The sequence below is a fragment of the Eulemur rufifrons genome, chromosome 7, assembly GCF_041146395.1.
Source record: "Eulemur rufifrons isolate Redbay chromosome 7, OSU_ERuf_1, whole genome shotgun sequence".
NCBI lineage: Eukaryota > Metazoa > Chordata > Mammalia > Primates > Lemuridae > Eulemur > Eulemur rufifrons.
In genome coordinates this window covers 1681755-1703734 of record NC_090989.1, presented here as the reverse complement: position 1 = coordinate 1703734, position 21980 = coordinate 1681755, and the positions used below count along the sequence as shown (strand labels likewise).

At 59.1% G+C, this 21980-nt stretch overlaps 1 protein-coding gene across 3 annotated transcripts in view; it reads left to right on the top strand.

The window, feature by feature from the left end:
- Nucleotides 1-21390, top strand: part of SLX9 (SLX9 ribosome biogenesis factor) — a 47075-nt gene extending 25685 nt beyond the window's left edge. The window contains exons 3-6 of one of the 3 annotated variants that reach the window (XM_069472210.1): nt 4811-4879; nt 10906-11053; nt 17821-17886; nt 20038-21390. In XM_069472210.1, the coding sequence (XP_069328311.1) occupies nt 4811-4879; nt 10906-11053; nt 17821-17886; nt 20038-20161 (407 nt within the window). In that variant the 3' untranslated portion in view covers nt 20162-21390. Of the gene's footprint in view, nt 1-4810; nt 4880-10905; nt 11054-17817; nt 17887-20037 lie in introns of all 3 variants that reach the window. The other 2 variants (XM_069472209.1, XM_069472212.1) reach the window with 2 other exon arrangements.
- The last annotated feature ends 590 nt before the right edge of the window (nt 21391-21980 follow it).

The window sequence follows — 21980 nt, the reverse complement described above, 5'->3', positions numbered from 1 at the left end:
TCCCAGTGTGCGTGGCGTAACTGGCTCACGTGGCACCTCATCCTCTTGCCTCCGTGTCCACGGGGCCCAAGCCTGGGGCAGGGTTTGCAGCCCTGACTGGAAGCCGCAAGGAGCCATTCTGAGCCGGCAAAGCCGAGCTCCCTCTGCCTCCAGGTCTGGTCATGTTGGGCCACCCTGTTGTCCAGCGCTGTCCGACTTCACTTGCAGGGGGTGGTCCTGTTCTTTCCTAAACTGTCCCTGAGAGAATCCACCAGCAACTCTGGCCGAGGTATCTGAGGCGCTGCCCCTGTGGCTGCAGCTCCTGCCCAGTTGCTGCCAGGCCCCACCCCAGCCAGGTGACCAACACCTGTGGCGTCCCTTCTGGGCTCCAGTCCAGGCACCCTTGCTGTCCTGGGCCCTGGGTGGCAGGTACGAGGAGAAGCGGCTGGCAGGCCTGTGAACAGAGCCTGGGACAGCAGCACCGGCACAGCTGGAGGCTGCTCAGCTCACCCTGAGCTCAGGAAAGACACGCCCTGGTCCCGGAGCCCTCCCTGCCTGCCCCAGCGGGCAGCGTCTCTACCCCGGGTGGGTTATGCAGAGAGGAGCTGGAAGCCTCCAGGGCCCCGGGCCCGAGTGTGCAGATGGCAGCTTGGCCAGCGGGAGCGGGGCTGGGAGGCGCCTGCCCTGCTGGCCCAGGCCGTGCCACGTTCTGGGAAGCTGGAGACGCTGAGAGGGTGGGATCCTGTGACCTCTGCTTGGAACGGCCAGGCTGGCAGGGGTGGAGGGGCCTGTGGGAATGACCTTGAACTGTTTCTGTCTATGTGATGGCAAAGGCAGCAGAGCCGTCTCCGCGGGAGGCACATACTTGGCCGTGGGCAGGGAGGGGAGTCGCCAGGAGCTGCTCCGGTCAGCCGGGAGTGCAGAGTCCACGTGCCCTCCAGGCCTGTGCCCAGAGTGCCTGCCGAGCGCCAGCACTGCCCCCAGGTCAGGGCGGCGTGTCCACGGGCTCAGGTGTGAGTCAGTGCTCAGGGCAGCAGGCTGCCTCCTGCCCTTCCCCTCGAGGCGGGGACTGGCGGCCGCCTCTGTTCAAAGCCAGGCGCCGGGCCTTTTCTGCATCCATGAGGCCAGCAGGGGGAAGCAGGTAGGAGTTCCCGAGCGTGTGTCGCGCATCTTCGGATCCAAACGCAGGGCCGTGGGGTGGATGTGAGACTCCTCCAGAGCAAAAGGGGCGCAGGGCCAGCACGGGCCGGTGAGGAGCAGCCCCGGAGCCCCGTGCCGCGAGGCGGGGCCGCAGCTCCCGGGGCGGAGGGGCCCTTTCCAGACCAGCGCACCGGAGCGTTAAGACAGCAAAGCCTGGGAAAGAAACCACGGGGAGCGATGATTTTGTGACAGAAATAGAAGTCACGTGGACAGTTGCAGAGGGAATTGTCACCGCAGTAAAGATTCAGAGGAAATCGGGCAGCATTGAGAGCACCTGGGTGTGGGCATTGCGGTAATCGAGGTCCTTAAGAGGACAGAGCGAGGACCTTGGTGTCTGCAGTGCCGTCGTGTCCAAAGCCAGAGCGGAGGAAGCGCAGCCGGCGCGTTTCCTTCGGTCCTGGACAGATGGAGCGTGAGGTGCTTAGAGCAGTGAGGGCTGAAAATCAGTGTTCAAAAGGTCGTAGACGGCCGGGCGCGGTGGCTCACGCCGGTAACCCCAGCACTCTGGGGGGCCGAGGCGGGAGGGTCAGTTGAGCTCAGGAGTTCGAGACCAGCCTGAGCAACATAGTGAGGCCCCATTTCTACTACAAATAGAAAAATTAGCCAGGCGTGGTGGCAAGAGCCTGTAGTCCCAGCTACTCTGAAGGCTGAGACAGGAGGGTCTCTTGAGCCCAGGAGTTTGAGGTTGCTGTGAGCCATGATGACACCATGGCACTCCACCCAGGTGACCATATCTCAAAAAAAAAAAAAAAAAAAAAGGAACTATAGTGAGTTTTAACTGGTAGCAGCTACAGGTTAACCAAGAGTAGACTACAGACATCCCAAGTTCAGTCACCAGGTGCGAAGCCAACACGCGACAGACCACCTGGGCTGTGAACCGAGGCGGGAGGGGGCACCTGCGATGGGGCCCAGACGCAGAGCCGCCTCTGCTCTGCCTGCCTGGCAGCCTCAGCTCCCCCAGGCCACGGGCGGGGCGCTACGCCCACCCTCCCCCCTGGGTGCCCCCCACACCCCCCTCCCGCCCACCTGCAGGGTGGAGGGAGCAGCTGGTGTGGGGGGGCCAGTCTCCACAGGTGGCGGGACGCTGTCCCTGGAGCGGTGCGTGCGGTAGGGGAGGGTGCTGGAGGCCAAGCCCCTGCGGACAGGGGCAGGATTCACGGTCGTTCAGCTCTCGTCCTTTATGGACTAAGCAGAGGGGGTATAAGGCCTAACGAGCATTAGGACAGTAAATCCAACTGATACATTTCCAGCACAGTTCCCTGAAAACGAAACTTCAGATTGTCCAAAAATGCCGTTGACAAGGGCTGGCTGCACGTTGGGCCGTGGAGGACCCTGGCATTGCCTGCAGCGCGCAGACCACAGGTGAACCCCGGGCCAGAGAGGGGCTTGGAACAGCAACGGACCGACACCCGAAATGGATGGAGCGGGGGTGCCGTTGGGACCAGAGTACAGGAGGAGCTTGTCACGTGGGGCCGCGGCATTCACCCGAGAGAAGGGAGGACAGGGGGTCGGTGAAGGACAGGTAGTCCGGGTGCCCAGGGAAGGCAGGGAGGGAGCGGGGAGGTGGCGCGTTTGAGTTCAGAAGCAAACAGAAGGTGGACGTACCAGATGCCTGAGTGGTTCCCGAGGAGAATAAAGCAGACAAGTGTTAATGGAGGCAATGGAGGCGGAGCAGGAAGCACAGGCCTCGGAGTCAGGCAGCAGGTCTGGGCGCTGCAGTCTCTGCTGTGACTCTGGACACCCGGGTGCCCTGGAAGGACCCAGGAAGCCGGACCAGGGCTGGCGTGGGTGGAATCGGGAGCGTTCACCTTAGGGTGAACGTTTTGTGATTCCTGGTGGGATCACGGCCGTATGTGACAGTGGGCTGGGCCAGGCCTTAGGGCCTCACCTGAGGACGTTGATCCCAAGAGCCCCTCTTGCCTCTGCAGGGAGCTGGGTGTTCCCAGTGCCCACAGCTCACCTTTGGTGCCCAGCAGTTGCCCCATGTGAGGCCACCCCGGCCGCGGGTGGGGTTCTGGCCAAGCTTGGAGGGGTTTCCTCTTCCACCTGGCAAGTGTGAGGCCAGGCCATGAAACGTGAGCAGAGCAGCCCTTGCCTCGAGCACTGCCCAGGGGTGGCAGCCCTCTGTCCCGCCCTCCCAGGGTGTCCCCCCTGCCCGCCTCGTCCTGGTTTGTACGAGACCCCCCCCTTTCCCCTAAGTGCTCCTCCCCGGGGCAGCCCAGCCTGAACAGGCCTGCACAGCCCACGCAGAGGGGCCGCTGCACACTCCACGTGCTTTTGTCCTTTGGGAATGTTTCCCGATAGTCTTATGCTAAACAGGGCCACCGAAGGTGCTCACCTGTCGATAGTCTTATGCTAAACAGGGCCACCGAAGGTGCTCACCTGTCCCAGGGTGCCTGCCGCTCAGGTGAGCCTGGCAGAAGGCGGGTTCATGTAAGCACTGGACCCAGGGGCCAGCGATGTCCTGATCTGTGCTCGCGAGGGGCCCTCAGACCCTGTCTTCCCCTCTCTACCTGCTGGGGGCCTGTTTGTCATCCACAAGGCACTCAGTCTGTGCCCCAGATGCCAGCGCTTGCTTTGCTGTCACCCCTGCCCCCGGAGCCCTGTGGGGGTCATTTCCTACATTGCATTTTTGTGACTTTATGGGGGGCGGGTCATGCAGGGGCTGAGGGTGCCCTGCCCCTGCCCCTGCCTCATTCTGGGTGCCGCGGATGTTTCCTGCAAAACCCCACCCAGACGGGGCAGGACAGGACCCCCATGATCCCCCGTAGGTCTGGGGCCGTGGTGGGTGGGGCTGGAGTGCTGGCCCTGTGCTGGGTGCTCTCCACCAGCGCTGATGTCCCTCGGGGTTGGGGCTGGGTGGGGCCAGTGGGCACAGGACAGGGCTGGGATCCCTGGTAGGGAAGGTGTCCACAGCGGCTCAAGCCCTGGTCGCCCTCGCTGTCTGTGGTGCACTTCGGGTGGCCTTGCTGAGTGCTTTCCTCAAGGTCCTGAGAACCTTGAGGCTGCGTGGGGTCCAGGAATGGTGCTCCCCTAGTCCCCGTGCACATGGCATCGAGCGTGGCAGAGAGCAGACACGTGGGCTGGGCCTGACTCCCTGCCTGCCTTTGAAGAACGTGCAGGTTCTCAGGGACACCTCCTGGGAGAGCCCCCGGTCTGCTGGCTTCTACCTGTTCCTCTTGGTGAGCTGTGGCCTCCTGCATAGTTACGCTGCCGCCAGCCCTGATGGCATCTCAAAGGAGGGGTGGGGCGGGGAGACCTCCATGTTGGGAGCTGCCTGCCTGGCTTTCCAGGGCAGCCCGTGGTCGGTGGCCAGACATCACCCCAGAGGGCACTGGTGCTTAGAGAGCCTCCCGATGCGCCAACACACACTGCAGCTGCCCCCAGCACCACCTGCAGCTCCGGAGGCTGAGGCAGGGACGGCTGCCCGGCCCCCACACCCAGGCACAGAGCATCTGCTGTGAGCCCCAGTGGCCGGGACGTGGGCGGCAGTGGCCCTCGCACAGCCAGAATCTGCCCAAGTCCTGTTCTCCGGTCCGTGTGCTTGGGAAGTCCAGGCTCTTGTCCTGGTGTTTCGAGCAGAAACAGCACTTGGACGCCTTCTGCTCACCGGCGTGTTCTCTGTCCCCAGGCGTGGAGGCCAAGGCTATTCTGCCCAAGAAGGAGAAGTTGAAGCTGAGACGGGAGCGATGGCTGCAGAGTAAGTCCGTGCTTGTGTCTTGGGCTTCCACCCCGGGGACACTCCCTGTCGGGTCCCCTGGGAGCAGGCGCCGAGGGCATTGCCTGGAAGGCTGCCATGGGGCCCGGGGAGGCGGGGTGGGGCACAGCCGAGGCACAGAGAGGGCGGCCGGGAGAGCGGCAGCACAGCGCAGCTGCCCCGTGTGGGGCCTGCGGAGCCTGGCCTCCCTCTCCCCTGGAAGACGCACTTGAGGAGCTGCTGCTCTTGGCTCCTTGTTTGTAAAAACCACCTATTTTTGGTTCCCATGAAGAGATTTTTAATCACAGAAGTAACCCGTGCTTGTTAGCATCTCTGATGTTTCAGAAATACCTGCAGTAGCACGTGAAACGCCTCTCGGGTCAGACGTGTGTCCTTCCAGACCTGCACGTGACAACGCAGTTTCTGTGCGCAGTGGTCTCGGTGTGGTGGGGCCCCTGGGGTCCCCGCTCCCTCTCAGGGCCTGGGGCCTTCTCTCCCAGTCTGCATCGGGGAGTCGGGCTGAGCACCCCTCTTCTCCCGCGTTTAGTTCTGGAGTACGTAGTCATTTTTCACAATGTGGAATGTTTGCTGGTGTTTTTCCAAAGATTTTCTTGTCGAGATTGTTGCATAATTTTTTTCTTATTGTTATCTTTTCAGTGTGATTCTGCTGACTTTGTACAATTAACTTGGAATATTTTCTTTTTTGTGCTCTCACATGTTAAAGTATGATTTGCATTATTTTTTCCTTGGGGATTTTAAAGAAATTTTTTGTTTTTCAGAGGTAATACTTAGAAAAGTTTGTCACCATTTTCCATGATTATTACTTTTATGTTTTCTGTCACTTTTTAGATGTGTCCTCGGGAAATGACTCCCCCACCAGTTTTGTTTTCACAGTTCTAGGTGTGCAGAGCGGGTCTGGGCTGGTCAGTGGGCTGTGGTCCTTTGGACCTGGAACTTTTCTGGGCTGTAGTTCCTTGAGGACACGTAAATTGTCTTTCGTGGTGGTTGGTATTTTTTTTTTTTCTTACTAATTAAGTCAATTTTGGCCACTTGTATTTTCCCATAAAATAATCGAATTTAATCACATCTCAACCTTTATTAGCAGAGAGCTGTATGTTGGTTTTTCATATAAGACATGTATGTGTTATGTGTTGTTTACCACTCTCTGTTGTTCCCCCCCCCCCCCCCCCCCCCCGCCACCCCGGTCATTTCTGATTAGATTAGTTAAGAAGTTGTGTCTCTTCCATTCCAAGAATTAATTCATGGATTTAATGGTCAATTCTACTCTTTTGTTTTCTAAATTACTAGTTTCTGTTTTATTAATTCCCCTGTTGTAGCTTTCTTTAGGTTCGTTTGAGTTACTTGGCTCATCTACTTCTGTGTGTTTTGTTTAGGAATGAAAGGCTGTGAGTGTCTGAGTGTAGCTTTAGCTGCATCTCCCAGGTTGTTTTTACTTCTTATTTTATTATGAAATATTTTATTTGGGAAAGTGAGAAGAGTTTTATGGTGAACACACTTGTGCCCACCATGTGGATTTTCCAGTCTTTATCACATAACTGTTCACCTGTCAGTTCCTGTTTGTCCATGAACACGTGTTTTTTATGCATCCTAGAGTAAGTTGCAGACATCAGTACACTGTCCCCCAAATAATTCTGCTAGAGTTCAGTGTTTGTTTGTGGTTCTTTTTTTTCTTTTTCTTTTGAGAATTGTGTTTGCATGTGCTGAAATGTGCACCTGAAGTGTGCCTTTCAGAGATTTCTGGCGTCCCTTTCAGGATGCCGACCGTCACTGTCACCCAGAGTCCCCGGCCCCTTCCCAGTCAGTCCCACTCCTCTACCCCAGAGACAGTAACCACGGTTGGGTCCCTTTGTCTGTAGTCGAGGGTTTTGCTGCCGACTTCATGGAAATGGAATCATGTGGGATGCGCCTTCTGCGTCTGGCTTCTTCTGCTCAGAGTAGTGTTCTCTGAAATCCATCCAGGCTGCATGTGGCAGTCTGTGCCTTTCTGTTGCTGAGAAGCGTTCCGTTGTGTGGATACACCGTTCGTTATCCACCTTCCTGTTGATGGACACCTGGGCTTTTTTCCATTTTGAGCTACTACGAATAAGGCTGCTGTGAACATTCTTCACAAATCTTTCTGTGGACATGTTTTCATTTCTCGTGGGCAAATACTCAGGAATGGAACGCTGGGTCATAGGGTAGGTGTATGTTTAGTTTTATAAGCAGCTGCCAGACGTTTTTCTAAAGTGGTTGTACGTTACACTCCCACCAGCAGCGTGTGAGAGTTCTTGTTGCCCCGCAGCTTTGCCAGCATGGTGGTGTGTGTCTCTTCAGTCTTGGCCGGCTGGTGATCGTGAAGTGGTGGCTCATGCTGGTGTTAATTTCCGTTGCCACAAAAAGAGCATTTTTTGTGGTGCTTCATCTCCAGTGAAATTCATTCTCCACGAGGCTGTTTGCCTTTTTATTATTATGCTCTTAAGAATTCTTAGTATGTCCTGGAGACCAGTCCTTGCTTGGGTGGTATGTGTTTTGCAAATATTTTCTCCCAGACTGTGACTTGCCTGTTCGTTTTCGTATGAATTTATTTTTGGTGAACAGAAGTTTAATTTTGAGAAGTTTAATTTATATTTTTTTTCTTACATGGTTATTTTGTGTGTGTGTGTGTGTGTCCTGTTTAAGAAACTTTTGCGTAATCCCAAGTCATGAAGATATTTTCCTATGCTTTCTTCTAAGAACTTTATACTTTTATATTTTTAGTTTTTATATGTAGGTTTCGGGTCCATCTTGGATTAACGTTTGTCTGTGGTGTGAACTAGTGGTTAAGATCCTTTTTTTTCCCAATATGGATTTGTGACTCAGTTGTTCCAGCACCTTTGTTATAAAGACTGTTCTTTGCTCACTGGATTGTTTTTGGTGCCTCTGTGAAAAATCAGGTGGCCTCGTAAGTGCGGGTCTTTCTGGGATCTCTCTGTCCACTCATCTGTGTGTTGTGCTTTAGCAAGTACCATACTGTCTCGATTACCGTAGCTGTAAGTGAGTCTGGAAGTTGGATAATGTAAGTTCTTCATCTTGGTTCTTCTGTCTTAAGATTGCTTTGGATGTTCTAGGTCCTTGGCATTTCCATATAATTTTGCCATTAGCTTATCGGTTCCTTTAAAAACAACAAAAACCCAGTGGGATTATGGTTGGGATTGCATGGAATCCGCAGATCGGTTGCCGGAAGGATTGCCATCTTGACAACATCGAATCTTCAAATCCATGAACATGGTATATCTCACCGTTTAATTTCTTGTCATCAGCATTGTGTGGTTTTCAGTGTAGAGGTGTTACACTTTTAAAATAAGCCTTTCCTAAGTATTTTAGAGTTTTGATGCCATTGTAAATGGAGTTTTTTCCAGTTTTCTACTAGTATATTAAAGTACAACTGATTTTTTTTTTAATATTAATCCTGTATCCTATGACCTTGCATTGGGTCTGGTAGTTACTTTGTAGATTCCTTAGGATCTTTAGGAATGCATATTTTCTGTGTGTTTGGTTTTTTTCCCCTCCGTTTGCTTTTTTCCCCTCAGAATGTGTTGAACCTTTCCCCAGTCAGTAGCTGTGGGTCTGCCCTCCCATTGTGTTTTAAGGGGGACAAGCTCGCAAACTGTTTACGCTGTCCCTCCCCTGCGGTGTCCCTGCTCCTGGAGGCTTCTGCACTCTGTCCCCCTGTGCTCCGCACTGTCCCGTTCACCCGCTCACCGCGCCCAGTGCAGGCGGCCTGGGGAAAGCACACGCATCCTCTCGACTTCCCATCTCCCCGTTGTCCTCCAGGGCGCTGGCTGGTTCACACCTGCCGGCAGCTCCCCGCCTCTAACGCTGATGGTATTCAATGTTTTAAAATTTGCTTGGTAGGCGAAAAATTGTATCTTGTCGTTTTCTTTTCCTTGATTTCTAGTGAAGCTGGGCAGCTCCTGCTGTCTATTTTGGCCTTTGATGCCTCTGTGTTTATTTGTCGTGTCTGATTCCTACATGACTGATTTCTAGGAAGAGTGTGGGTGAGAGAAGAATCCAGAGGACTCCAGTTGCTTCAGGTGCAGCTTGTGGCGTTCTCCACGCCTTTGCCCCTGCCTTCATTTCTGTCATGTCACGATTTGCTCTGATATCTGTAGTCCTCCTTTCCTGTTGCTTTTTCTTTTTAAGAAATGTTTTTACTATTTTTATGCATTTAGTTTTTGTAAAAAAAAAAAAAATCTGTAGAACTAGCTTTACAAGTTTGGTTAAAAATCCTGTTGAAATTTTGATTGAAGCAGGATCAGATGTTTATGGGTTAATTGGGAAGCACCGAGCACTCCTGCCCCTCCTCGTAGCTGCTGGCTGGTGTGCGGTGTTCTAGGGGTCCCGTGGTGGCTGGAGGTGACCTTGAGCATCCCCCTCCTCACCCCTCCCCACCTTCACCCGTCCCCTCCCTGTCCCCGCACCGCCCATCATATAGCTCTGACTTCATGATTGTGTCTGGTGTTTTGCCGTGAACTGTGATACTCGCTGTAGGTTTCCAGTAGATACTCTGTCAAGCAGCTTCCTTCTCTTCGTGGCTTCATTGTATTTCGTATGGTGAGTGGGTTGTGCGTTTTGTCGAATCCCCCTGACGCTGCTTGTGGTGACTGTGGCCTTCCGTGCAGAGCCATCCTTGGGCACTCCCAGCTGGGCACACGTGTTACTCCCTTAAAACCCTCTGGCTTTGATTTGCTAGCGTGTCTGGGCTGTGCGCCTGTCGTAACGGGAGGCACAGGCCTGTGCTTTGCTTCCTCGGGCCCAGTTCCGGGTCTGCCAGCCATAAGGAAGCTGCAGCCTGGGCCCCCACCGTGTCCTGGAGCAGCAACCCCCCAGCCCGGCCATCTCAGCCCCCAGGGCGCCTTGGCTCTCTGGGAACAGGCTTTTGGTTTTAATGAGGTGCTGAGTAAATTGTTTGCTGTGTTCCGGGCAGTATGGGAAAACTGCTGAAGTATCACCTTATACATCCTAATTATCCCCAAGGCTGCCGAGAGCTGGCGCACAACCAAGCCAAGGACCTGCCCCAGGCCTCTGTCAGCAGTCTGGGGCGAGGGACGCAGGGCTGGGTGGTGTCCCCTAACTTTGGATTGGTCAGGGCGGGCCTTTCAGACCTTTCTTGGTGGTCACCTGCCCTGGTTGCCTCAGGAAACCTGCGGGCCCGTCCTCCCCGGGCGGCGAGGGCACTGCTGCACCCCAGCCCTGAGTCGAGCTGCGCCCGCGTCACCCGGCAACGCTTTTGACCCTGGCCTGTCCTGCTGTGTTGGCCTGGGCAGAGCAGGCCTTTGTCCAAGATCTGCACACTCCTACAGTCCACATGCTGGCAGACGGCACGTTTGAACATGTGTTTTATTAGCAATTTTGAAATAAATACATTATTAAGTGAAAATCAAATCCGAAGGTCAAGCCCTTTCTGTCCAGTCCCTGCCCACACCCCTTGCCTACCGGCCGGCCCCTCCCTACCATGCCTGCCTGCCCTGGGGTCGGTCCCTGTCCTGACACTCGGCCCCTGGTCCCTGCTGCTCTCGCTGTGGCACTGGTGTTGTGTGACCAGCCTCTCCCCTCCTCCCCGCCTGGGGCCCACGTCCTCCCTCCTGCGGTCTTGGTGGAGTGCTCGGTGATTGTCTTGACTACGCAGGGGACAAAGGAGTGTCTGACTCTCCCAGCCAGAGACTTCGTTTAAGTCAAGGGCCGCTTCTGCTCACTGTCCCTTTGCCCACTCCTTTGTGCCCAGGCCACAAGAATCCTCTGTGCCTGCAACTCCAGTCTCATAATCAAGCCTGCAATTAAAAAGTGTGTCTCTGTGATTAAGAGGGAAGAAATAACTCAGAGCCGGCTCATCCCAGGGTTCCGGGGCAGAATGTAGGTGACAGGAGGAAAAGGAGGCGGCGGCAGGGCCACCTTCACGGCTTGTGTTGTCCTGCGCCTCTGATGGGCTCTGGGCCTGTGTGGCGGCTCAGCTCTTGCTTTGCTCTGACCTGCTGCTCTTCCTCCCTCAGAAATTGAAGCCATCAAGCTGGCCGAGCAGAAGCGCAGAGAGGCACAGAGGCGGAGGGCGACGGCCGTGGTGGGGGACCTGCAGCCCCTGAGGGACGCCCTGCCCGAGCTGCTGGGGCTCGAGGCGGGCAGCCGGCGCCAGGCCCACGGGTGAGTGTCCAGCACTGGCCCACCCTGGGGTGGGGTGGGCAAGGGGCCTCCTGAACCCCGGGGAGGCCTGTGACACCCTAGTGAGCTGTCCCTGGGGTGAGCTCTGAGGCAGGTGTGGCTCTGTCTGGAGACATTTCGGGAGAGGCCTGGTGACTGCTGATGCCACTCCCCCCAACCCCGCCTGTCCCTGGCGCAGCCTCCCCCCATGGATCTACCGCACTTTTCCCACCCCTCTTGCACGGGGCGCCCTCAGCCCCCCATTCTCAAGTGGGGCCCCTGCCCAACCCTGCACACTCCCCCTTTGCACCCACTCCACACATGCTCTGTCCATACGGTCGCTGCCGCTCCCACCAGGGGCAGCGCCCGTGAGCCAGGCTGTCCTCTGTGTCAGGGCTGGACGGCCGGAGCTGGCCCTCATGGGGCAGGAGCTGCATCACGTGGGATGGGGACTGGTGTGAGGGCGGCTGTTCTCAGAGGGCTGTGTGTGCAGGATGCGCACTTGGCCAGGCCGGGGTCTGGCTGTGTTCTTCCAGCATCTCCAGGGAAGAGGCAGGGCCCCCCCACTGCCCCTTACTGAGAGCTGGGGTGGGGTTCTGTGCCCCGAGTGCGTGAGCTGCCACGCCAGCCGGCCTGGGCCTGGGCTTCGGCCTTGTCAGCAGTGACCCCACAGTCTCCCTGTGCTCGGGGGGGTCTGGCCCCTCCCTGTGCACGAGCCCACCTCCCAGATGCCCCCTCCAGACCCGCCGTCATGAAGCCGGCCATTTGCCGGTGATGGGTTTCATTTGTCCTGAAGATGCTGTTGTAGCCCCACCGGCCTTTTGTGGCGTGTGGGCCCCAGAGTGGCTCAGCCAGGAGGACGGGGCCCACGGCCACCTCTGCCCTTCTGAGGCTGCATCCTGCGCGCCGTCCCCCAGGGGCTTGTTTCAGGCTCTTTGTGCCAAGGGGACGTGCACGCGAAAGGAAGGCCGGCCGCTGCCCCTCCTGGGCCGGCTCGGGGCGCTGGCCGGGTGAGGGTGCGGAGGCGTGCGGGTGCCAGGGCGTGGAGACTGCGCCCCTGCCTCAGCGTAAGGGGCGGGCGGGAATGCTGGGGCTTTCTGTTCTGTCCCAGTTGCTGGGCCTTCCTCATTTATCTGTGTCATCTCTAATTTTGCCTTTTTAAAAATAATTTTCTTTCTCCTACTCAATTTCTGTCTGGGGAGGAAGCAGGGGCTATGTGCAGTGTCAGGTCCGGGGGTGGCGGGTGACATGCTACAGAACCTGATGGTCCCAGGCTGGCTTCCCGAGATGGAAGCATCTGGAATGTTAGGACCAGATGAGGCACAGCCACCAGAATCGAGATTTGAAGACTGGACAGAGCCGACGATGCAAATTCCATTCTTCGTTCTTGAACAAAAATGTGACCCCGGTCAAGTATCCTTTCCTTGTTTTTAGTTTTCTCGTCTGAAAAATGTGCTCCGGGCTTCCAGAAGGGAGAGAGCCGTGTAAACACCCGCTGTCGGGTGAGGGAGGCTCGCGCCTGCTCTCGTCCCCAGGAGCCTCCTGTTGGTAGCCATCCCTCTGCAGTGCATCTTGGGCAGCAAGCATCCTGGATAAACTTCATTTTGTTTATTTTAATTTAATTTCATTTTATTTTTAAAGGTAGGGTCTCACTGTTGCCGAGACTGGAGTGCAATGGCGGTGATCTCGGCTCCCTGCAGCCTCCAACACCAGGCTGAGGTGATCCTCCTGCCTCAGCCTCCTGAGTAGCCACCACACCCAGCTAATTTTTAAAAATTTTTTTTGGAGATGAGGTCTCCCTATGTTGCTCAGGCTGGCCTCGAACTCTTGGCCTCAAGCAGTCCTCTTGCCTTGGCCTCCCATAGTGCTGGGATTACAGGTGTGAGCCACTGCACCTGGCCTTAAACTTTATTTTAAAACAGTTTAGATTCATAGAGAAATGGCAGAGAGTTCCCATATGCCTCGCACCCAGTTTCCCCTGTTACTGACATCTTATGTTAATGTGATACATTTGTCTCAATTAAGAAACCAATGCTGATACATAATAATAACGCATTTAAAATAATAATTAATTAAAGTCCATACTTTACATTTAAATTTTTCCCTAATGTCCTTTTTCTGTCCCAGGACCCCACTGACAGTAGTCATCTGTCCCCTCAGGCCCCTCCTGCCGGGAGTTGCTGGGTCGTCTCATCCTTGGTGACCTGGGCAGTCCGAGGAGGACGGCATTTTGTCGGGTGCCCCTCAGTGGGGGCTGACTGGCATTTTCCTCATGGGGAGGAGGGTGGAGGGCTGTGGCGAGGGAGCCCCAGAGGGGACGTGCCCTTGTCACCTCCTGGTCTCAGGGAACACATTGCTGACATGACTCGTTCTGAGACGCTGCCCTGGTCGGGCTGACGTCTGTCAGGTTGTCCTGGACAGGGACCCCTTTCCACGCCGTCCCCCTGGAAGGAGGTCGCTGTGCTGGGCCCACGGGTTGGGGCTGAGAGCTGCGCTCCACCCTCCAGACGCCGCACCTGCGTGAATTATTCGGAATCCTGTGCGGGAGCTTTGCTCTTCTCCCCCGTTTATTTATGTCGTTTATTTACATCCGTGTGGACTCGTGGATGTGTATGTTATACCCTGGGCTGTGATCCAACACTACTTTATTTTGTTGCTGAAATTGTTCCAGCGTTGGCCGCTGGGAGCCTTGGAGTGGGCTCCTGGGTCCCTCTGATGCCGCTCCCCGCCCCCCGTGGGGGTGGTTTTCGGCTCTTCCTGCCGCCTGGTGCTGGCGCATGCTGGGCTCGTCTCGGGCATCTCCTGCCCCGTCCCGGCGTCAGCCTCGTGTCCAGGGAGCCCTGGTTCCTGGTCAGGAGGGTGTGAGACACGCGGGCTGCTGCTCTTGGGCCCCCGGAGCTGACAGAGCGGAGAGGCGCGTGTGGATACTGACCTGTGGACATTAACAGAGCCACCCCCTCTTCTGACACCAGCAGCCAGGGTGGGGGTCCCTGAGAACACACGCCCTTAGGTTTGTTAACTCTCTGGAAGGATTCACTTAGCGGTTACCCTCATGGTTGTGGTTGTCATAGTGAAAGGACACAGATTAAAACCAGCTGAGGGGGGGAGGCGTAGGGCAGAGCGTGGGAGGACACTCCCCCGGCTGTCCCCAGCAGGGCTGGCGTCACCCCGCCCTGTGCCCTGTGCCCTGTGGGGCTTCCTGGCCTGTTGGCTGCCCAGCCCCATTCCAGACACTCCGGTCCCCTGTGTCATCCCCTGTGGCCTTCCAGTTGCTGGGTCAGGGCTGAGCCCTCGGCTCTTGCTCCTCGCGGTGCAGAGAGAACTGGCCATTTGCGGCAGCTCGCACCAGGGAGTGGCTTTTTAGGGCACACATCCTGCATGAATAGCACAGCTGACTGGTGCTTCTGTTAACCCCCAGGAATGTCCTGGATTCAGAGTTGGAAGGGACTTGGTGTGGGGACATTCTGTGGCCCTGGCTCTGAAGTCACCAAGGCTCTGATCACTCCACAGCTGTTGCAAATCCGTGGTGTGGCCCGGCTGTGTTTGCCTTGCAGGGCCGTTGTGGGAGCCTGGGGCTCTGAGCCAGCCGAGCAGGTCCTCACCGTGTCCTCCAAGTGCCACTCGAGGTGGCTGCTCCAGCCACCTGTCTGGGCAGGCTCCACACCACAGGCAGCTGGGACCTGGCATGGAGGCTCTGCCAGGGAGTCCACCGAGGACCCTGAGCCTGGAGCCAGTGTGTCCCTGCCCGTTGATAAAAGGCCAGATTCTCTAGGAAATGGACCCTGTGTGGGCCACAGAGCCGCACCGGCTGGGCCATGTTCTTCTTTCCAGTGAACAAGGTCAGGACTTTCCTATGGGTACAGGGACACAGCCCCGGTGGCTTTGGGTGCACCCTAGGGCTGCTGCTTGGACACTCAGAGCACCCTAGGCTGGGGTCGCAGGCCTCCCTCCCCCACCACCCTCCCAGACTACTGGGCAGATGGGGGTCACAGTGCCTCTGCAAGTGGACCATGAGGCCTGCTCCTGGGGCTCTTTCCAGACTTCTGTGCCTTTGTTTGGGGTTCCCCACGCCCAGCAGGTTCCTGGTGTACGGGCAGGTGGGGCGGACACTTCCCCAAAGTCCGTAGTGGGCGTTGCCTGGGCCTGCCTGTGCTGTTCCGTTGCTGTTGGGACTGTGCAGTGCCCGGCCACAGTTTACATCAGGGAAACCGAGGCCTCCTGGAGTGGAGGGGCTTCTCCGAAGCTCGTACGCGATGGCACCAGGTCGTCCAGGTGGGCTGGTCTCCACAGCCACTGCCCCGTGCTGGTTGGGCTGGGCGTCCTCATCAGGTCTGTGCAGCTTCCGTCCTTCAGCCCACGCACATGGCACCAGCCTGTGTCCCTGTGACCCGGAGCAGGCGTGTCCCCATCCCGATGCCCACTGCCCTTAGGCTTGGACGCTGCTGGGTGGCCCCACCGGTGGCCCAGCTGAGGTCGGCCTCGGGCGTCGCCAGGGCGAGGTCACCAGGCTGCAGCCTGGGCCTGCCCTGCCCTCTCTGGATGAGCCAGAGCGGGATCGGGGCCAAGCCTGCTGGGTTGTGAGCTTGGGGGGCCTGGGGCATTGGGGTTGGGGTCTCACCTCAAGGGTGGGCAGCCCTCTGTCCCTTCCTTTGTGCCCAGCCCTGAAGTTCCCTGCCTCACGCCAACGTGTAGCTGAGCAGGACAACTCCGGCCATCCATGGGTGGCCAAGCATCGGGTGCCAGGAGCAGGACCTCAGGGGCTTCCTGGGGTCCTCCCCCTGTGGCCTTCTTCAACCCCCGTGACCCCGTCATGGCCCTGCCCAAAGGATCTCCTGTCCTTGGCGTGGGGGGTGCCAAGTTGGAATCTTAGAGGCCGTGAGGGCAGGGCCCATCTGTTTGGGGTCTGGCATAGCTCTCGGGGTGGAAGTCCTGACCTCGTGACCCCTCAGGCTCTGGCCTCGGTGTTCTAGTGTCCACTGTGCGAGTGGCCACCCCTGAGAGCACGTGCAGAGCTGGGGGGCGTGTTGCGCCCCATGGGATGGCGGTGAGGTCACTGCTGCTGCTGGGAGGGCGAGGTGGGGGCTGGGAGGGGCTGTGCCATGGGTGGGGCCGAGACCTGGATTTAGTCGCTCTGCTGTGGACCCCGGGAGTCGTGTCATGGAGGGTGTTGACCCTCAGGGGTCACCTGGCCCGTGACAGTAACGGGACACCGGTCGGAAGGTGTGCCCCACCTGGGGGGTGTTGCTCCCTGAGCCCTGCGTGTGCCTCGAGGCTCAGGCCCGGGGGTGGTGCCTGCCCGTCGCCTCCCACCTGTGAGGGGCTCAAGCCTGACCTGTGGGTACTGAGGGGACTCTGGCTTGGGGCCTTGGGAGGCATCAGTCCCGCCCCATCTGCCGTGTAGGTCTTTGTAGATGGGCTGGAGGTTTCCCTGCTGGGAGGGCTGCCCAGGCCCACTGAGGCACAGCACCAGCACGCGGCATCCCCATGGCGACCACCCCCGAGTGAGGGGACCCGGGGCTGCTGGGGGTGGGCACTGAGGCTGCCTGTGAGGGGAGCAGAGCTGTGGCGTCCAGGCCAAGGCTGGCCCAGGAGAGGTGGCCGCAGAGAGGGTGTCACCAGGACGCGGAGAGCTGTGGCGGATGGTGGGGAGGCAGGGAGTGGAAAGAATTGGGACTCTTCCAGGTCAGCCCAGGAGCGAGGGTGAAAGCAAAGTGAAGCTCAGGCACTATTTTGAGTAGACGTAAATTGCCTTTCATTCATATTTTAAAAGAATCATGAATAAAGATCAGGTCTCCTGGTCTGGAGGCTAAATTTAGGTGTGGGCTGAGGACTGAGCCGGCTGTCTGCCCTCCCACCCTCTGTGTCCACCCGCACGTGCTCACGCAGCTACTTGCATCACGGGGGGTGGCAGCTCTGCGGGAGCAAAGCCGGTCTGGCGCCCGAGCGGCTCTCCTCTTCCTGCCAAGGCCCCAAGCCTCATGTGCCTTTTGACCGTTCGGCCAGGTTGGCGGCTGCCCTGGCCACGCTGAGCACGGGCAGGCCACGCAGGCTCCCAGGGGTCACGGGTCACCTAACGAGTGAGAGGGTCCGACGTGACGGAGCCGTCTGGGGTGGAGGTCAGAGACAGGCACCCGCCTCGTGCTGAGCTGACGTGGCGCCCTGACCCAGTGCCCCTGAGTCGCGGCCCAGTGTGGTGGTTTGCAGGACCACAGGAAGAGGTAAACTGAGGAAGCCGTCACAACGCAGCATCCTGGCCACGTGGCAGGCGGCAGCGCACCCTGACAAGAGGGGCCCTCACATGTGGGTGGGGCCCGTGTCCGCGCTGTGGATGGTGGTCACTGGGGCAGGGGCGGCACCCGCTCTGGAGTAGCCGCACTCTTCATTTCCTTTTTTGGGAGAGAGGTTGGAGGACAGCTGGGCGGGTGCCGGGTCCGCGGTCTGTGCGGCCAGAGCGGGACTGTGCTGGATGGGCCTGCTCTGCGCTCGGGGCTGGGCGGGGTGCCGTGTGTCCTGAAACATCCGTCATCTGTGTCACAGCGGGGCCCAGAGGACCCAAGGCAAATCCCTTGAGGTCCTGCTCCGATTCCATGGTCGGGGACTGTTGAGCTTCTGCAGCCAGAGCGCAGCACGGACTTGTGGCGTTGCGGTGGTCCGGTCCCCTGGGCCACCGCAGTGCCTGCTCGGGGAAGGGAGGAGCCAGGCCTGCCATGGGAGGGCTTCCCGGGGAAGCCAGGTGTGGCGCTGACGCGGCTTCTCTGTGTCCACAGCAGGGCAGGCAGCAAGCCCCGGCCCGCCGAGCTCAGCAGGATGAGCGCAGCCCAGAGACGGCAGCTCCTGTAAGTACCAGCCCTGCCCGGGCCCCGCGCCACGACGGCTCCTTGCGTTTGGATCTTGACTCCGGGTGTGGCACGTTTAGAAGTACACGGTGTCCTGCAGCCCGGCCCTTAGGGAAGGCCAGCTGCCCCTCAGGGTGCTCCCTGGGGAGTTGCAACTCCTCCCTCTCACCCTCCTGCCCCTGGTTGTCAAACTCAGGGTGATGTGGGTGACATGGACGACAGACCTCCGCATCGGTTCTGTGGCCGAGCCCCTTTGCTGGCCGCACCTGAGCGCCCACAGCCGCCCGTTCTGTGGGAACAGGTAGCAAATCCACAGACCGCGCCTCTCTGCCTCTGCAGAACCGGCTCCCGCTGCCCCGCGCTCGCCCCAGGGGCCGAGGGGCCGACCTCGCGTGCGGACGGGATGGATTTGGTTGGCTGCTGAGAGTGTTTTCTCTGTTTCTGGAGTAACTTTGCTAAGGTGTTTCTTAGGATGGAACGTTCTGTGTCCATTCTTACGAGGTCCACTGTGCTTTTTCAGTTATTAAGTTAGTTTTTTTTTCAGTGACGACTGTTATTTTTCGAAAGTGGTCTGAGTTGCAGCTGCAGGTGTCTCTCCCACACCGTTGCTGTGCGTGCCTCTCTGGAGGCGCTGGCTGTGCGTTTGTGGGACCTTTCCGTCTGTCTGCTGTGCCACTTTCACTAGGCACATTTAGCCCTGAATTTTTATTATGTTTTTTAGTTTTTTATTTTTTTTAGAAACGGGGCCTCACTCTGTCGCCCAGGCTGGGGTCGGGCTCCAGCCATCCTCCTGTCCCAGCCTCCCGAGTAGCTGGGTCTTGTCACAGCTCCCTGAGAGCACATGGACCTGTCCCTGTCCTCGCCCTCGCAGGTGATGGGCCTCTTACTACGAGCCTCCGTTTTAGGTGGTCAGGGTTGACACTGGGGGCTGGCACAGGGCCACCCAGCCACCGGGGCCAGAGCACCCCTCCCCCACAGCCCCGGCCGCATCCTCCCTTGTGCACGAGGCGCGTGTGCTCTCCACACAGCGCCAGCTTCCAGGCGTCACCGTCGGGCACCTTTCCTTCCCGGCCTGTGCCAGCCGCAGGGTCATGGCTGGGCTCGTCGGTGCTGTCACCGCCCTGACGGTGGCATCTCCCAGCTGACCTTGCGGGCAGAGCCCCAGGTGTCGTGCGGGGCTGGGTGTCAGCAGCAGGGGGAGGTGTCAGTCGGTGACCAGCAGAGCCTGCCAGCCTGTGCGTGGGGACAGGGCCTGGCTGGCTGTGGCTTCTGGCCCCAACACAGTGTTCTTGCCACTGAGCCTCGGGCCCCCCTGCCCTCCGTGGCCTGAGTACAAGCGCCCAGCTAAGACGGTCTCTCAGCCGGGCGTGAGGTGCCCCTTTCACAGCCAAGAAAACCAGGGCCTCGCCCTGGGTCACGCACACGGGCACACAGGCCACCCGGCTCAGCCTCCCAGCGGGTGCGGCATGAGCCTGTCCAGGAATTGCCCCGTGAGGCTTACACTGGGGTCACTTTGTCTCCATAGGGCAGCTTGCTGGGCGCGTATGGCCGTGCTGGCTGCAGGGCTGGCAGAGCACGAGCTGCCCCAAGCTTCCAGAAGGCGGCCTGACCCCGCTGGGTTGAGAGCAGGGGCCGGGGCCAGGGCCAGGGTGGCAGTGCTGGGCTGTCTGTTGCCTCTGCCGACGGGCCTGCCACCCTCCTCGCCCTGCGCATCTGCTGTGGTCCTGCTGTGCGGGGAGGCGCCCCTTACCAAGGCTGTGTCTGCAGGGCGAGGGAGCCGCTGCCCCGTCCTCAGCCTCCTGCCTTCGCAGCAGCCCCCTCCATGCCCTGGGCCTGCCGGCAGCGCAAGACCCCCATGGCAAGCCCCACGGGTGAGCGCAAGGGCTCCAGGGCCTATCTGTGGCCAAGAGGAGGAACCAGGCAGGCCCCCCTCCTGCTGGAAGGTTCTGAGGCCCCGGCACTCAGTCCCGTGGTGACACCTGGCCTCTGCTGTCTGCTCTGGTGTCCGAGCTCTCCCACGGTGCCTGGGTGTGGGGTGGCTGAGCCATGCTGGGTCGTGTGTGCTAGATGTGTGTCCCTGGCTCCCCTCACCCCGGGGATGTGGGGGTTTCTGTGCCGCCACCTGCTTACCTCCGGTCTCCATTCTTTCAGTGAGGAAGAAAGGACCCGGTTTCGGGAGCTGCTGGCCAGCCCGGCCTACAGAGCCAGCCCCCTGCTGGCCATTGGGCAGCGGCTGGCGCACCGGATGCAGCTGGAAGGCGGCAGCGAGCTGTGAACGGACAGGCCGCGACTCCTCAGGACGCACCTGCGGGCAAAAGTGCCCAGGGCGCAGCTGGCCCCCCAGGAACCGTGGCCCTGGCCTGGTGGTTGCCCCCCAGGTCTTGGCGTGGTGGGAGAGTGTGGAGATGGGTTGAGGACCAATAAAGCGCCCGCGAACCTTCCTTTGTGCCCCCGTTGCTCAGGCGGGGTCGGGCTGGGGCCCCACACCCTGTGCCAAGCGACGCGGTGGGTCTGGGGGGCTGTGCTTGCACGACACCTGGGCTTGTCCAGGCCTCACCGCCGTCCCTGAGCCAGCACCGGTGCCCTCAGGCTGCAGCGCGGCTTCCCAGTATTGCTTGGGAAAGGGGTCCGTCACGGTGCAGGCGACGTGGGCTTTCTGCAGTCCGCCACCATTTGCCTTCAACGAGTTTCTGCCGCGGCCCGGCCCTGGGGACCCATCTTCCTGACGGGAGCACTCAGGCCTGTGGGGGCTGCCCCCCTGCCCACCATGCTGCCCTGGGTCCCCCAGCTACAGATGGATCTCACCACGGCCCGCCTGGTCCCTGACCCCGTCGCCCCACCGGGCCTCACCCCTGCATGTGCTGTTCCGAGGATCTGGCCAGCCTGCTGCGAGCCGGGCCCTCACCCCGTGTCCTGGGGCCTGCAGAGCAGGGGTCCTCCCGCGGGCCCAGCCCGGGAGCCCCAGCCGGCCCACAAGCAGACGGATTCCGGTTTGTTAGACGCCCCTGGGATCTGGGGTTGGTTGATGGACTGCAGACACATCAACTGATAAAGCCTCGTTTCCAGGATGTGGAAAGTGAGGGGCTGGTGCGTCCCAGGCCCCTGAGGCCCAGCTGGGTCCCCTGTGGCAGTGCTCACACGCTCAGGCGCCTTTGGCTCCTGTCCAGACTCAGGCCCTCGGCAGGACGGCCCGCCGTGGGGACGGCAGAGCCGCGCGGCACAGGCAGGGTTGCAGGGCTGGCTGGGCCCCGGGAAAGGAGACAGTTGAGCAGAGGTGGAGGCAGCGGGTGTCCCATCCACGGAGGTGGACACAGACTGTCCCCGGAAAGTAGCTTGAGAACTTCAGATGTGGGGGTGTCACCCCGGCATTCTGTACAAGAGTGAAGTATCACAAAGCCCGGCAAGAGCCGGGTGCGCCCAGGCCCCGGGAGGGCGCGTTCGGGGCAGGCGGGCACCACTCGAGTGAAACTTGGGTATCAGCTGAGCGCTGCTCTGTGCCAGCACCATGCAGAGAGAATCGGCCCATTTTGCCCAAAAACAAATCGCTTGGGTTGACAGATGCCCTGAAACAGTCGCTCTCCGGGTGGCTGCTTGTGGGAGCCTTTCCGTCTTTGTGTGTGTGCGTTTCCTAATCTTTGTAGATCGCACACGAATTCTTTGTAATAATTTTAAGTAAAGAAGTGCTCCACTTCAGTGGTTTTCACGCTTTTTAAACCCTGGCCCTGTGTTCTTTTTTTTTTTTTTTTTATTTAAAGGGTAAACAAAGCAGATAAAAGCCTCCTGGGGCCTGGAGGTGCCCTGGCGCCAGCCTGCAGGGCCCTGGAGGAGCCTCGGCCTGGGACGTTGCCCCCCCCCATGGGGACGGGGGCTGGGGGCACCGCAGGAAGGTCCGGGGAGGCAGTGGCCGGAGCCCCCAGTGGGCCTTGCGGAAAGAGCAGTGTCTGCAGGGGCGGAGACGTGGGCAGATGCCTGCCCAGAGGACGGGCTCCCGGCTGGGCGGCCGCAGGCCCTGGGGGCCACCCTCAGCCCCTGCCCCCCCCACTCCCTCCCCGCCTCCGTCCCTGCCTGTGCTCCGGGTGCACCTGGCACGGTGG